A 16,648-nucleotide genomic window follows, 5' to 3' on the forward strand; every position below is an offset into this window, starting at 1 on the left:
GCTTTTATGTCAACTAGACACAAACTAGAGTTACCTGAAAGGAGGGAGCTTCAGTTGAGAAAATGCCTTGTAAGATCCAGCTGTAAGGCATATTTTTGTTGTTAGTGAGTGATGGAAGAGGGCCAGCCCACTCTGGGTGCGGCCATCCCGGGCTGGTGGTCCTAGGGTCTATAAGAGCAGGATGAACAAGACAAGAAATAATAACACTCATCCATGGCCTCAACATCAGTTCCTGCCTCCAGGTTTCTGCCCTGTTTGAGTTCCTGTCTCAATTCTTTTTGATGATGAACTATGATATAAAAGCATAAGCCAAATATGCCAAGTTCTCTCCAACTTGCTTTTGGTCATGGTTTTCATCATAGCAATAGTAACCCTGACTAAGACACATGGATTTCAGGAATTCTCAGTGCGAGGGGCTCCAGGAAAGGAACAAGTTAGCTGCTTTCTGTTTTCAGAAGATAGACTGTCTGAAAATATTAATTTAAGAATCCTCATACCTGTGAGGCCTCCCTTTTTCTGAGCCTTTCCTGAGGAAAGGGGGAAGGGATGGGAGCATGGTGGGGGGCACACTGGGAGGAGAGGAGGGAGAGGAGGCTGCAATTGGGATGTAAAGTAAATAAATTAATATATATATAAATCTAAAAAGATAAATAAAAATTATACTAAAAATAATCCTAGCACCAATGTCATGTTGAGAATAAAAAATTTGAGTAGACTTGATCAGTGTCATCTCCCTAATTTTTCCTCATAGATCTATCTGAAAAATCTTAAGACTGGGCCACAACAAACAACTCTACCACAACACAGAACACTTCCCTTTACCAGTGTCAATCAGCTCATGTCCGTGGATTATCTTGTCCAGGAAAAGGCCCTCTACCTGTCAGAGCTCAATGCCAGTGACATCAGGCTTCTGAGGCTGAAAGAGCCAGGTACACTGTCATGGTGGAGAGTCATATCTGTGAAGGGGACAGTGATCGACTTTGCTCTGGACTGGATGAGTGGAAACATATATTGGATTGACAGTGAGAACCCCTACATCAATGTTGCTTCCTCAAACGGCCAGTATTCCATCGTCTTGCTGGACGAAAACCTTTACCACCCAACCTCTATTGTCCTCCACCCACCTACTGCAGTCATGTGTTTGGCAGACCTGGGTTCAAAGGATGCTGGGAGACATGGCTCCAGCATCGAATGTGCCTCTATGGATGGCAGCCGGAGAAAGGTGCTATGGCTGAAATCCCAAGTGCCTGTGGGCCTGGCCTTTTCAGATTCGGGGACCCGAGTATACTGGGCTGATACTGGTAAGCAATTAATATCTGCATCCTACATACGAACCTCATAGACCCTGCACAAGTTCTGGTCAATTATCTTTACCTATAACCACAAAGAACTTTCAGATCTCCTGAATCTGCCAACACAGTAGAGAGAGACAAACAGCTCTTTCCTGAGTAGCAGGGTGCCGTCCACAAAGTCCTGAAGCTGCCTCTTTGTAAAAGAAAAGGCTGAAAACTCAAAATATATGAATGATAATGGGAGGATGGTTTAGAGGGGAAAGCACCTGCCTTCCAAACATGAGGACCTGAGTTTAGGTTCCAAGAGCTCACGTAAATCTGGGCATGCTAGCACATGTTGCTAACCCAAGTTGTCCTATGGTAATAATGGAGGTGGGAGTTCATGGGTCAGCTAGCCTGGTATATGAGTTATTAAGCAATAAAGAGCCCCTTTCTCAAACAGTATAGAAAGTAAAGATAAAAACTTAGCATTGTTCACTGACCTTAAAATATATGATGGGACATGAGCATGCCTACACTTACACATAAACACATGACTTACATGCTTGCTCATCACATGCATACACACATACACATCATATCACATGCACTATATATATACATTATATATATAATATATATATATAATATATGCATAAGCAAGCCATCGTGAATCACTGTTATGGAGAGGTGAATGAGGGAGAATCCATTTCAGAGCTTGAATGTTAAACAGTGTCATCCTGAAGCTGGGACAAGCTTCAAGATACAGTATAGCTATTAAGACTAAATGAAACTAACTGACCATCTCTTCCTAGGGCAGGGACTTATACAAAGCATTCAACTAGATGGCTCAAGATACAGAGTGGACCGGCGGGGGCTTAAGGGTCTTCACCTCTTTGCATGTGGCCAAGACATGATGCTATGGACAACGGTTGATGATGGTAGGTCTCGGTTGTGTAGACTGAACTGCAATCCAAAGAGTATCTGCTTCTACTTAGTCCCCGCCCCTAGCAGTGTCTTTCTATTAGAAGATGGCTGACTTCCCTAGACTATAGAAGGCTGTGTACCAGTGCATTTGTGCCTTGGAGGACCTTTTCCTTATTTGGCTAGTCTCTGTACCAGGGGTTCTCAACCATCCTAATCCTGTGACCTTTTAATATAGCTCCTCATATTATGGTGACACCCCCACATAAAATGATTTTTGTTGCTAATTCATAACTGTAATTTTGCTACTCTTGTGAATTGTGATATAATTATCTGATATTCAGGGTACCTGATATGTGCCCTCCAAGGGGTCGCGACCCACAGGTTGAGAACTGCTGCTCTATGTGTGTAAGCATAGGTCCTGAAGTCTCTGTATTCTATATGGTTCTCCCTACTGTTATGCTATCAATCTGTCACCTTGACAGAGTACCTGTGACAACCTACTTTTGAGGAAGAAAGTCTGATTTGGACTAACGGATCTGTGGGTTTCAGTCCACTTGTCCCAATCGCATTTGGATCTTTGGTGAGGAAGTACATACTGACAGATCATGTGGTAGACAAACCAATTCCTCCTGTGGAGGCAAAAAGCAAAGAGAGAGAAAGAGAAAGGCTGGGACCCTAAAATTCCTATCCAGGGCGTACCCCTAATAATCTAACTCCCTTTGCCTTATCCCTAAGCTGGAGACCAAGTCTCCAACTCATGGACCTTTGGGCAACGCTAGCACAAAGAGAGCAGGGCACGGAGTTGGAACTAGGTGGCATGCCCGCTCTCAGTTGCTAGACCTTCCAGCCTATCAATCAAATGACAATACATGTTTTAGTTGACAAAGTAAACAAGATGTACATGAGGATTACACAGCATTCTTTCTATTTTCATTTTTAAATTACTTTTTCTAAGTTGTATGTTAGTTTTATGTTCTTTTTTCTACTTTGCATGCTCACATACAAAAAATGGGTTTCATTGTGACATTTTCATATATGTTTATTGTTATAGTTTGTTCTTATTCAAACCCCTACTGTCTTTCCCAAAGCCCCATTCCCTATCTGTTGATCCCTCCTTCCCCCACTGACTCTTACCTCTGCGTTCCTGACACATGTAGAGCTTTATTGGGACTCTAATGTGGCATTTCTAGGATATTCAGGGGGTGGTCCAAAAATCACAACATTCTAGTATGTTACTGTGTCTATGCTAGATCCCTGTGAATAAACCTCTAACACATATCTAGACTTGATGAAACTAGAAAAAAAAATAAAGTTAAACTTGTCTCCTTGAATTTCCTGTTGTGTCTACCAGCTGCAGCAAAGCAAGTGGCTTGTCCTACCCCAGAGGATCTGTGGGATGCAATGAGCACTTTCCCATCCACTTTAGGATCCCTCGTAACTCCCACAAATGAGCCATGTTCAGAGATGCGTTCTAATGAATTTTGAGATATTCCTCATTAATCACATGGACTGATTTAAGTGTCATATCTTCTAATTACAGCATTTATTGGTGCTCTAGTCATAATTTACTGACATGCAACTTTGACTGTTTATTTTTATGTGCTTATTATTTTTTTTTTAAAATAATGTCTCACTCTGTAGCCCAGGTTGGCTCCAAACTCACATGCCTCCTGTCTCAGCCTCCCGAGTGCTGGGATTATAAGTGTGTCACCACACACATCTAACACGTGACTTTGCTGTGGTTGGAAGTTTGTCACTTTCAAAAGTCCCCGCCCGAATTTTTTTCTCACAATAAAACTCAGAAAAATATGCACCTCTTCTGAGAAATTCTTTCTGTTTCATTGGATCACACGGATGAGTTAAAGTGTTTCTATTGAACACATTTCTTTGCCTAGGAAATGTTTCTGCCATGGATTTTATTTCTGTTAACACTTACTCACTGGCTTTTGTTTCAGACCAGATCACCAAAGTTTGGTACAACAAAGCACAGATCTCAGGAAACCAGTGGTTCCAAGTGGACCAGAAAATCGTAGACTTAAAAGTGTATAGCACACTTACTCAACAGGGTAAGTATGCGGGACAAGTGATGGTGGCAACATTGTAGCTACTGAGTTCTCGTGGAGGGGGCTTCCCTTCCTACCATCTCCTTGGAGTGTCCTTGTGTTTCTCATTATGTTAAAATATTTCTATCTAAAAATCTGCATAACCCTCTTGTCTATATGCAGTTCTCTACAGTCCCAGTCAGGTTCACCACTGACACCGTTATCTTGGTGACTGAGGACCAAATCCAACCATGGTAAATGCACTGGGCTGGAGTTGGTAGATTTGATGTGTCAGGTCTCCATGTCCACTCCTGTAACACATACTGGAGACAGCTGGCCTCTCCAGAGGGGAGAGTTCTTCTGACTCACTGTTTTCCAGGGTTCAATCTGTGAGTGGTCTGTCTCCTTGCTTTGGGGCCTGTGACAAAGCGGCACTTTATAACAGGAACATGTGAAAGAGAAAAAAAAAATCTGTTCTCATGTCTGAAGAGCAAAAGAGGAAGAGATTAGAGTCCTATAGTGCTCTTCAGAGGTGTGCCTCCCGTGTCTAAATACTTCCCACTAGGGCATAGTTCCTCTATTTTTAGTACTTTTCAACAGTGTTGTATTGGGGTCAGACCCTGTATCACAGCGACCTTTGTGCGGGCACTCAAGATCTACTCTATAGAACTTGAGTTCCAGTTTCTGCTTTGACATTTTAAATTATTATTATTATTTTTTTCTTCATGCACCTTTTAGACTCTGTTTGCCATCCAGCAATTGATGTTTCATTTCTTATTTTGTGTTGTTGTTTTGTGTATTTGCTGTGCTTGGGATATAAGGACCTTGTGGGCACAGGGCCTGAGTGCTACCACTGAGTAAGCCTCCTCCTCTCATATGGTTCTTTGTATTATTATTATTGAAAATAGACTTTTTTCATATTGTATATTCTAATTACTGTTTCCCCTCTCCTAACTCCCCCTGGATCCTCCACTAGTTCCCCACTCACCCAAATCCACACTCTTTCTTTCTCTCTCTCATTAGATATGAATCTACAAATCAGCATCTAAAAAAAAAAAACAAAAAATGAAACAAACAAACAAACAAAAAACCAGAATAGGACAAAGCAAACAAAAGGGAGAAAAAGAGCCAAAGAAAAATCACAAGGCCAGGCCGTGGTGGCACACGCCTTTAATCCCAGCACTTGGGAGGCAGAGGCAGGCGGATTGCTATGAGTTCGAGGCCAGCCTGGTCTACAAGTGAGTCCAGGCTAGTCAAGGCTACACAAAGAGACCCTGTCTCAAAAAACCAAAATAAAGAAAAAGAAAGAAAGAAAGAAAGAAAGAAAGAAAGAAAGAAAGATCACAAGGAACATATACAGACGCTGAAACACACATGTTCACACAGACAGAAAACTCATACAAAGGAAATCAGAAACCAGAGTGTGTCACTTTGCTTGTGTAGACTACACAATACTAATATTATTATAATACTGATCACCACTTGAAACTTGCAAGACACCTTGTGGATGGTGCGGGCCTGTGGTTCCAGCTTGGTTGGGCTTAGGGCAGGATGGTTCTAAGTTCAAGGTCGGCTTGGATTATGGGGTGAGTTCCAGGCTATCTCAGTTACATACTGAGATCCTGTCTTTAAAGAAAAGGGGTCGAGGAGGGACCAGTTTGTGGTATTGCTCCTGCCTATTGCACTTTGAGACTTTAGGTCAAATCTTTACCAACACACACACACACACACACACACACACACACACACACACACACACACAAACTCTGAAGTGCAGCTAGCCTTCATTCTCTTCATCAGTTGTATCTACTTTTCATGTTGACTGGGCCTCAAAGCATCACCTTAAGGACAGTCAGATGACATGGGTACATTTGTCTTAAGAGAATGATGTCCCGTTGTGGTTTCTTTGTTTGTTCATTTGTTTTGTTTTGTTGGTGTGTGTGTGTGTGTGTGTTTTATGAAAGCCAAACCTCATGGAAATGTGCTAGTCAAGTGTAGAGACTGCCAGGGTAGTGGCTTGATGGGGAGATTATTTCTAGAACTAGAGGAGGGAGTTTTCACCTCAGTCCGAATCACATATGCCTCTGTGCCACTGTTCCTGGAATGTCTCACTTTTTTAATTAATTAATTAATTCCGATTACAACTCAGTTGTTCTCCCATCACTTGTATCCTCCTGTTCCTCCCTCCTTCCCACTCCAACCCTATTCCCCTCCCCTAGGTCCATGATCAAGGGGCATCTCCTCCCCCACTTTATGGTCACAGACTATCCTGTGGTAGCCTGCCTATTATTTCTTTGACTGACACCAAGGCTCCCCACCAAGGGGAGGTCATTATAAGTATGGGGCACCAGAGTTCATGTCAGAGTTAGTTCCTGCTCTCCACATAACTTTGGAGAATGTTCTGTCTGTTGGCTAGATCAGAGTAGGGGTTCGGTGTTTACTATTTGTATTGTCCTTGGTTAGTGCAATAGTTTGAGCAGACACCCCTGGGCCCTGATCCACCAGTTGGAGGTTAGACCTCATTATCAGCTTAAGACTACACCTGGAGGAATGATCCTACAGGAGAAATGGCTCCCTTAATCAGGTTATAAAAGGAATAGTAAGCGTCCGTGATTTCAACTAACAATAGGTTTATTCCCTAGGCCTTTCTGGTTCTGTCATTGGATGAGTTTGAGTGATGCAGGCCTACAGTGTAGTCTTGAATGATTAGGATATCCCCTCTTTAAAAAAAAAAAAGGTGGTAGGTACCTTGTTAAGTGTTTAAAGCTACACTGATCTATGAAGAAATATCAGTTACACAGGGCCTAGTTAACTAATAGGCATCATATTGCTGGAAACATCTGTATCTTAAGCTGATAATGTATTTTAAAGAGCTTATAGAAGACTCACTTAGAGCCTAATCTCATTTAATACATTTTGGGGTTGGGAATGGGTGTGTGTGTATGTGTGTGATATACAGGTAACAACAGCTGCTCAAAAGACAATGGAGGATGCAGTCATATCTGCTTGCCAAATCCTGAAGGCAGGACTTGCAGGTGTCCTGGTGGGCACTGCTTGGTTGATGGCCACACCTGTGTGGAAGCTGTCCAGTGCTCTTCTCTGTCACAATGCTGTAAGGACGGTCAGAGGTGCATTTCCAAGGAGCAAGTTTGCAATGGTCATGTTGACTGTCTGGATGGATCTGATGAAGCGGACTGTGAGTACCTCTTACCTGCACCAGTGCGCATGGCTTTTGGAAACATCCAATTCAATATTATTCCTTACATATTTATCTTATATATCATTGCCATGTTAACACTGATTTTTGTTACTGGAGAACATGAAATCTCTACGTGTGGGCAACTAGATATAAATTGCATTGCTGTGTGTTCCTCTGGAAAGCTAATATGCCTTCGGTTGTTAGGACAGGAAACATGAGCATGACCGGCAAGAAGCTAGACAGCTTTATATGGTTTGAAAGGGCCTTGGTTTCACCAGTTTAAATAGAATGACTGAGCAACTATCACTTAGGAGGAGGAAGATGGGCAACCGATTCCATCTGTCTTGGTCTTTGTAGGTCTGAATCCAGGTAAAATCCAATCAACTTCAATACTTCAGAAGCCAGAAGCTTGGAGAAGGTTGACACCAGTAGCTTTCGAACACCTCCAGGCTACCGAGTCTACCACAGACGTCCATCTAGAACAAGAAGGAATGAGACATCCTGTCAGAAAAACCCTAACCACGCAAATGCCTGCACCAGAGAGCAGGGTCCCGGGAACCAAAGGAAGAGTGGAAACTGTTCAGTCTAAGGATTTACAGAGGGCGACATGGATGCCTTGTAGCCAAGACTTTTGCAGTGGGCGAGGGACCTGCATGATGGAAGGGAAGCTGAGAAAGTGCCGCTGCCTGGCGGAATATGATGGGGAGTTCTGCCAAGAACCAGCCCATGGCCCTGCCAGTGGCTATGTAGCCCTGGGTGTAGTCATTGCCTTATCAGGTATTGTGGCTGTCCTGGGGCTGTCTCTACATTCCAGAAGAGAACGTAAATTCAAGAGGTGAGTGACGATTAGTGTCTTCATGGGAGAACTGCGTTCCCAAGGCAGCTTATGAAATAAGATGATAGGGGTTGAAGATTTAAGTCCACTCCAGGGAATCATATTCGGGGGAAGGGTTTAGATGATGAGGCACCTGTTGTCAAATGGATCTGAGAGAATAATAATTGGGTCGATTTCCTTGAGTGAGACCTGAGGTGTGTGACACAGGGTGGGGTGTGAGGGGGTAAAATCAGCAGTCGGTGGTGAAGCGGCAGGAATGAAACTGAGGAGATTTCCCCTTCTCTGACACAGTGGGTCAGCACCAGGGGTTGCAGGGATGTTTGTTGGGAGGTTAGTGATTCGCTAGGATGCCCAGCTAGGTGACACAAAACAACATGAATACATCTTCTCAAGATATCTTAGCACATTGCTATTTTGTTGTTTCTCTCCTCAGCTGGTAGGAAGTGGGGGGCTCCCTTTCCCCTTCCCAATGTCCTCCCTTCTATGGGTGTCTGTACCCCCTCTTCTTAAGGAGACACAGTCCTGTGTGGTGGGGGTTATCCTTCTGGCCTCCTTTGCCATAATTGCCTCTTTAAAGACTCTACCATCTACAGCTCATGGATTTGGATTTGGGGGCATCAACGGGGCACAACTTAGCCCACACCTGGAAGGTCGGCTTTCCTTCCATCATGCAGGTCCCGCTCCCATTATAAAAGTCTTGGCTACAAGGCATCCATGTTGCCCTCTGTAAATCCTTAGACTGAACAGTTTCCACTCTTCCCATGGTTCCTGGGACCCTGCTCTCTGGTGCAGGAATACTGCAAAGAATCTATATTAAGTTTTATCCAAAGGCAAGGAAGGCAAAGAAGCAAACAACAGCAAAATGGTACTTGTGGCATGATCAGATAGAGAGTGGAAAGGTGTGTTCGAAGAAAACCATTGGACATACTGAGAAGGAACATTAGGCAGATGGCAGATGAAGAACTGGAAAGGGGCCTCATGTTTCAGAGCTGCCTCGCTGTCCAGTCTTCCATTCTCAGACTGAAGGAAAGGCAGGAGAATGAGCATACCCAAGCAAATGCTGGTTCATGCGTAGGTGGTTCACTCTCAGTCTTTCTGCTGTGTTTACCTGCTTTCCCATTTTGCTTGTGTCCCACTGCCCCTTACCTGTCCTTGAAATTATTTCTCATGGAATGGCCACTGGGTTTCCTTCAGGGGAGACACAATACTGTATTTGCCTAGTAACAAATAATAATTTACTCAAGTGTCATCCATTTTAGATCATTTGCTTTATTTAAGAGACGGTTAAAATGAAACATAGTTTTTATGTGCAGTTAACCCTGACAGTGGATAAGTAATCATATATATTTTTAGATTTCTTTATTTTTATATTGTGTGCATGAGTGTTTGCCTGGTTGTATGCATGTCTACTGTGTAAGTGAAATACCTTCAAAGGCCAGAAGAGGCTGTTGGATCGTTGGAGCTGGAGTTCCAGATGGTTTTGAGCCTTCATGTGGGTACTAGAAACTGAATTCAGGTCCCCTGCAAGAGCAGGAAATGCTCTTAGGAAGTGAGACATCTCTCCCCCTACTGTAATAATATTTTAATCTTGGTTTCTTTGCAAACTATTCTTTTTGACAATGTTTCTTTCATTGTAGGACATCATCAAGAAATTTGGACTATGATAAAGAAAATAACCAAGAACAGGAAAATTTAATGAACAGTGAGACTTTTGTCAATGAAGTCTACGATGAACAGGTATGCTGAGGGAGTCTGGGAAATCTCTCTGAGGAAAAAGGATGGTGAGACATCCTTAAAGAGTGCCACTGTGAAAAGTCCAAGCTGGGTGAATGTGGCTGTTGCTTATACTAAACTACTGCTTACTAAGTCTTTCATCTTTAGCCCTGGTTTGTAGAATTAAAATAAAGCAAGCATGAAATCGTAGCCTAGACATCTCAGTAGGGTACCCATGAGGCTAATGATATTGGGAGTGGAGTGGGATGCTACTAGGATTAGACTTACCCCCCAAAACTTAGGTACCCCATCCCTGTTATCTCTACTAACATCTCTTGAGTCTCACCAATGTGGTTTTCTTGTTTTGTACAAATGCAGCATATGTTCTCTAACGTCAAGTCTTTTCTCCACAGGAATCCTTAACCTCTTTACAAACTGAATGACCTCATTTAAAAAAAAAGAGCAGAAACATTTCAATAAATAAAAATATTGCTTGTCATTCATTGTATGCCGTCTCAACTTTCCCGAACAGTTTGTGGAAAATGCTCATTACTTCTTCAAGTGCTTCCTTTTTAAATTAGAGATGGTCATCTAGTTTTGCATGTGGATTTTTAGAAAACTATAGACTCTTAGATATGGTAAGGATTCAACCTGACTTCCACGTAGCTTATGCTATGACCCAGCGACAAGTGTTCTTTAGCCCAAGTCAGCTGACGCAGTGCCAGCCGGAAGTTCAAGGTTTAAACCATGGCTCTGACACTGATTTTAAGCCAGTTTCCTAGTTTACCAAAGAGAGTGATCTTCTTCTTGCCAGTCCAGTCAAAGGTCAAGTTTCTGTAGAGTGGCAAATCTCCAAGTGTTTGTCCTTAGCACCCCTACCCCGGATAAATTTGATATCTAGGTTAGCATTCATTTATAAAAACTGTTTCTTAAGCCAGGCGCGGTGGTGCACGCCTTTAATCCCAGCACTCGGGAGGCAGAGGCAGGCAGATCGCTGTGAGTTCAAAGCCAGCCTGGTCTACAAAGTGAGTCCAGAACAACCAAGGCCACACAGAGAAACCCTATCTTGAAAACAAAACAAAACAAAACAACAAAAAACAAACAAAAACAAAAAACAAAAAAAACTATTTTCTTTGTGACATTTTCAGTAAATTATGAAATGAATGAAACAGGTAAATATGCTTTGTAGATATAGACTCTCAGACACATGATATGTCCCATGCTATTTAAAATAATGTCAGTTGATACTGTAGTCATCAACGTGGGCTATAGGCTACACTGGGATTAATCTTAAGTAGCTCTTACCTGCTGAGGACCACACAACTGCTTAGCCTGCTAATATGTACCCTGGTCTGGCTAGGTTATTACTGCTTCATGGGGAAATCAAAGGTACTGAATTTGCAACAATGGTAATATACTCTACAATTTGGTAGGAGCAACCATAGGCAAATCACTTTGTCCTATACAATGCCTATTCATGGGTTAGCATGATAACTAAATCCAGTCGCATGACGTGAGTCTAAATTGAAATAAATCCAATATCATTTAGAAGAGTTTCTTTGCTAGGGGTCTTTTCTAGATGTTTGCATTTTTTCTTGCAGAATGAGTTTGAGTAAGGCACTAAGCCTAATGAGAAAGCCCTAGGCTTATTACTGTGGGCAACGCATAAAATGTCCTGTGCTCTTCAATGAGGTATGAAATCTTCTAAGTAAAGATCAACTTGACCCGAAGAACAAATGCCAGGGGAGCCTCCCTTCCTGACTACACTGTCCTGGGTCTTTCTGGATGGAAGATAGGACAAGCATCATTAAGTTGTGCAGAAGCTTAGCTGTGCCAGAAAAAAAAATCATCTCTACCTTCCAGGACCTTGTGTCCCCTCAGCCACACAAGGAATTTTTTTTTCCTACCTCCTAAAAGCTAACATCACTTGTCTTTCTGCCCTCGACAAATTTTTGTCTTTGCTTGTCCCTACATGTGTGAACATGCCATGAAAAAGTCAGGCCCCAAAGCAGGTCACTTCAGAGAGTCGGGGATGGGGGGGGGGTGGGTGCCTTGGTCCCCCATGACCTTTACCCTTCATCCAGACCCTTGGGCCTTGTGCTGTGATTGGTCAGTCAGGTTCTGCAGACTCAGTGCTTGAAGGTGACTGTCAGTTACTCCTCAGACCCAGATTTCAATGCAGACCCCAAAAGTCCAGCCATTTCTTTAGCTTTCAGGGGAAGAAGGTTACTAACCACAGTTGTCAGCCAGCTCCTAGTGTGTGGCACATCGCCCTTTCTTTTCTCAACCCACCTCTGGCCTATCTATGTTTTCCTGTGAGTGTATGTCCAAGTGTACTCCAGCTGACTCTATTTTAACTTATCTATCAATGCTTTTCCCCATCCAAGAATTTAAAAACACACCGAATGTCCTTTTCATCAGAAGGATGTGGTTTTAGAATGGATTTTCAAGACTATATTTAGCAATTCCCGGCCATCCCTACCTCCTGAATTGGTTTGTCAATTTCACAACCTTATCTACTGGTAGAAAGGATGCATTTTTAAACTATAAGAGCCCTCTAGTGTGACAGTATGTTATGTGTTAATTTATCTGTTTCTTTACACCTAATCTTATCAGAACCTCAAGTGTATAGCTGTCCTAGTCCTTCCTATTGTCCTATTGCTATGGTGAAACACCATGACCAAAAGTAACTTGAAAAGGAAAGGGTTTATTTATTTAGCTTACATATCCTGAAATCACAGCCCACTTAAAGAAGCCAAGGCAAGAACACAAACACCATGAACTTGGAGGCAGGAGCTGAGGCAGAGGCCATGGAAAGTGCTGCTTACTGGCTTGTTCAGCCTGCTTTCGTATAGAATCAGGACCAGCAGTCCAGGGCTGGCCCACCTGCAATAGACTGAGTCCCTCCCACATCAATCATTAGTTTAAAAAAAAATATCCTACAGGCCTGCATACAGCCCAGTCGTATGGAGTCATGTTTGCAATTGAGGGTCCCTGCTCTCAGATGACTCCAGTATGTGTCAAGATGACATAAACACAACCGGTACAATACCACAGTAGGGCCAAACTGTAAATAAAGCCATTTCCTTTGTTAATGTCTGTTTCCTAAACTTTTTTTTTTTAACATGGAAATTAAGGTGGCAGGTTTTGGAGTCCCAGTTCTTACAACATGAATGGATAGAGCAGTAAAGCAATGATAGAAGTGAAATCTCTGAGTTTTCTTCTGAACAAAAAAAGGGGGGGTCTTTAGAAGTGTTGATGAGGCCTGTGCATTCACACACATGACTTGGTATGTCTGCTAGCTTAAAAGTTAAATTAGGCACTTGATACTCCTTATAGAAAACAACCGGGTCATGGGGAATTCTGGGAGGGTCTCTACTATTTTTGCTTAAGGAAATCAGAGAAACTGAGAAAGTGAAGACAGAATTTTATGGCTCTCAGATCAACCACTAGCATTTAGGCCCATCAGCTTCCTGAACCTTGTCTAAATTTTATTTGTGTGCTCTCAGCTCTTAACTGTGAACCAAAATGAAGGATGCCCTCTGGGGATGGCCAATAGCCTTTCTAGCATTACAGATGAAGAGATGAAGCTGGCAAGGGCAAAGGTCACACGCGCTGCATAGACCACACATATTCTAGGGTTAGCTCCTGGCAGCCCAGGTACTAGAGGAATCTGTTTTGGAACCCCCACGGCATAAATGGCTGTTGAGGTGCAGTGAGGAGAGGGCAGGGGCATTAGCCATGCATGTGGCAAAGGTGCTTGATACCTCTGAAGTGAAATTCCTACTCTCTCAGCTCCTCTCCACCTCGCCGTCACGTTACTTTCCAAGTGGGACAACTGGCTCTGGATAAAGTGTAAATCAAGCCTTTCGTTTCACTCTTTGTCCTATCGTCTGACACAGATGCCTGCTGTGCCATCCAATCTGGCCTTGGACTCCCAGGCCTCTTACCTCAGCCTCCCGTTAGAGATATGCGCATTAGAGATATGAGCCCACACTGAAGGCAGCCCTCCACATTCCCCCGCTGGTCAGCATTGTCCCCGATGCTGAGCCTTATCTCTGTTCTCCTTGATTTGAACAAGTTAATCTTTGTTTTCACGACTTTCTCATTTTGGGAGTGTGAGGGGAAGAGGAACACGGGTGGGGATTGGGGGCAAGATAGGGTGGGAATTTTAAACGTTATTATTTTTTTTTATTTAAAGCAATAGATAACTGAGTCCCTGTTTTTATTCTTCCCACATAGAGAGAAAGAGCTTATTGGCAGTGACATCTGCCCCTGGGAAACAGTGGCCACAGATACATATGCCTTTCTAGATTCATTATAAGTTATATATGAGGAGAGGGAAAGGCAATTGGTATGTGTGTGTGTGTGTGTGTGTGTGTGTGTGTGTGTGTGTGCGCGCGCGCGCGCGCACGGGGAGCAAGTGTCACTATGTCCCTAGGTTGGCTTCAAACTCACTATATAACCTTATATAGCCTTGAACTTCTAATTCTCCTGTCTCTCCTTTCCAAATTCTGAGATTACAGGCATGTGCCATCACACCCTGAGAATCCGAGGCTAGTGCTTCCAGTGTGTTACCTGCTGGATGGTTCATGGGGCGGTTCATACCCTGACAGAATAAAATGTTCCTCAGCAGTTATTCATATGTCAAATTGCTTTTTATTCTAGAAGCATTCTGTGGCACTGATTGTACTTGTTACAGACTGTGTTTGCTACTAAAGGTGCAATTATTTTCTCAATAAAGAGCAAATGTCAAGGTATACCTAGTTTTAATTGCTAGCTCCTAGTCCCTTACCTTGAGACTGTAGGGTGAAGGATAGTGAAGCACAGAAGAAAGGAAGCATGTCCAGGGGCGTGGCCCCTCGCCATTCCCTCGGCCTGGGATGCTGCTATCTCTCTCCTTTCATTTTTCTGCTCCAGCATAGCCCTCTTCCTTTTTACTTTTCCTAAAATATCATTCCCCCATCCGTCATCACTCGATCCTGACTTACCACCCATCATCCTCTCTGATGTCCCTCACTAGAGTATGCCAGACTCAAACTGTTTTGTTTTCCACTATCCACAAGTGTGCTTGCAAAATGTCAGGTGGTTAAAATACTTACTGGGTGGCTGACCTGGGCAAGAAAGAAGAGGTGGTTGCTCAAGCAGCCTGCCAGCCCTTCCCACAGCCTCTGCTCTGGAAACCACGCCTCCTCCTCCTCCTCCTCCTCCTCCTCCTGGGTGAGGCTTATGTCCCCAGGGAAAGCCTGACCAGAAAACAGGCAGAGCCAAGATTGTGTAAAACAAGTTTTTTTGCTTTCTCAGGCACTATGTACCTCTAGGCAAACTTGAGCAGTGTGGAAAGCCTGTAAGCATTAAATGGTGGTGCATCCTTTATGTGCTGGCTGATGTAATATAGCAGAGGTAGAAAGGACTTGGGGCGGTTAACTTCAGTGCAGCATCTGATTGGTCGGTGTCGTCTCAGGGACCATACTCACAACAGGACCCCAGAGAGCGCCTCCATCAGCCACCTCTTTAAAGCCATTGTCAGTGTGTGCTTCTGTGGCAGAGAATGACCACCTGGCCAAGAAAGGATCCCAACCCCATGCAGGAGTCTCCTTCCACGCGGTCCTGAACATTTTTATGACAAACAAGCAAAAACTGTATATTTTAAAAGAAAAGTTTGGGCCCATTTCTGCAAATGGCGGGGAGGGGGAGTGATAGTTTTAGTTTTCAGTGATGAAATTTTAATCCATCAGAGAAAAGGAGCTTTGCCTATAAGCCAGGGAGAATGAGCGAGGGAGGATGGAAAAGTAAAGGGCTCAACAGACCAACTCTGTTCAACAGCAGTGCACACTAGCAGTACTTGGGCTCAAGATGCAGGTGAAATTCGGTACTTTCAAGTAAGCAGGTTGTCTAAGCTGTTAGGTGCCTGTGTTGCTAACAGCTGCTAGCAACCTCTGTTTTTGAAATGGAAGCTGAATGCATCCTCTGTGTTCTAGCTCCACACCCACGGTAGGCTGCCTACTTTTAGGCCAACTCGACACAAGCTACCGTTTATCTGAAAAGAAGAAGCCTCAATTGAGGAAAATGCCTCCATAAGAGCCTCCACAAGCCGAGGGTATTTTCTTAATTAGTGATTGATGGGGGAGGGCCCAGCCCTTGTGGGTGGGGCCACCCCTGGGTTGGTGGTCCTGGGTTCTGTATGAGAGCAGGCTGAGCAAGCCAGTAAGCAGCACTCCTCCATGGCCTCTGCATCCGCCTCTGCCTCCAGGTTCCTGCCCTGCCTTTCCTCAGCGATGGACTTTGGTCGAGACCTGTAAGCCAAATAAACTCTTTCCTCCCCAACTTGGTTTTGATCACGGTTTTTCACTGCAACAATAGAAACCCTAACCAATATACACAGTAAGCGCCCACCTTTTAAAGTATCTATATAGCAGGTGCTCAGAGGTCTGAGGTCCCGCCCCCAACTGCAATTAAGTGAGGCAGAGTCAGGCTGAAGCTTTGCCGCTTGGTGTGCCTCCAGGACACTGGGGCAGCGGTTCTCAACCTTCCAAATGCTGTGGCCCTTGAAAACAGTTCCTCACGTTGTGGTGACCTCCAACCACAAAATTCTTTCCTTGCTACTTCATAACTATAATTTTGCTACTGTTACGAATCACACCAGACATCTGATATTTGA

General features: G+C 43.6%; 1 protein-coding gene across 4 annotated transcripts in view; it reads left to right on the forward strand.

Moving 5' to 3' along the window:
- The window catches only part of LOC311584148 (low-density lipoprotein receptor-related protein 2-like), a 119,769-nt gene that overhangs the window by 38,504 nt on the left and 64,617 nt on the right, over positions 1-16,648 (forward strand). For 2 of the 4 annotated variants that reach the window (XR_014774805.1, XR_014774806.1), the window contains exons 27-32: positions 752-1,301; positions 2,087-2,212; positions 4,154-4,264; positions 7,200-7,436; positions 7,797-8,274; positions 9,912-10,011. Coding sequence is in view for 2 of the 4 variants with exons in the window: in XM_084758258.1 (XP_084614384.1) it covers positions 752-1,301; positions 2,087-2,212; positions 4,154-4,264; positions 7,200-7,436; positions 7,797-8,274; positions 9,912-10,011; positions 10,401-10,430 (1,632 nt within the window). In the remaining 2 variants the exon portion in view is untranslated. Of the gene's footprint in view, positions 1-751; positions 1,302-2,086; positions 2,213-4,153; positions 4,265-7,199; positions 7,437-7,796; positions 8,275-9,911; positions 10,012-10,400; positions 10,506-11,588; positions 13,083-16,648 lie in introns of those variants that run through there. The other 2 variants (XM_084758259.1, XM_084758258.1) reach the window with 2 other exon arrangements.

This window comes from Acomys minous (genome assembly GCF_964271855.1).
Source record: "Acomys minous genome assembly, chromosome: 15".
NCBI classification, from domain to species: Eukaryota; Metazoa; Chordata; class Mammalia; order Rodentia; family Muridae; genus Acomys; species Acomys minous.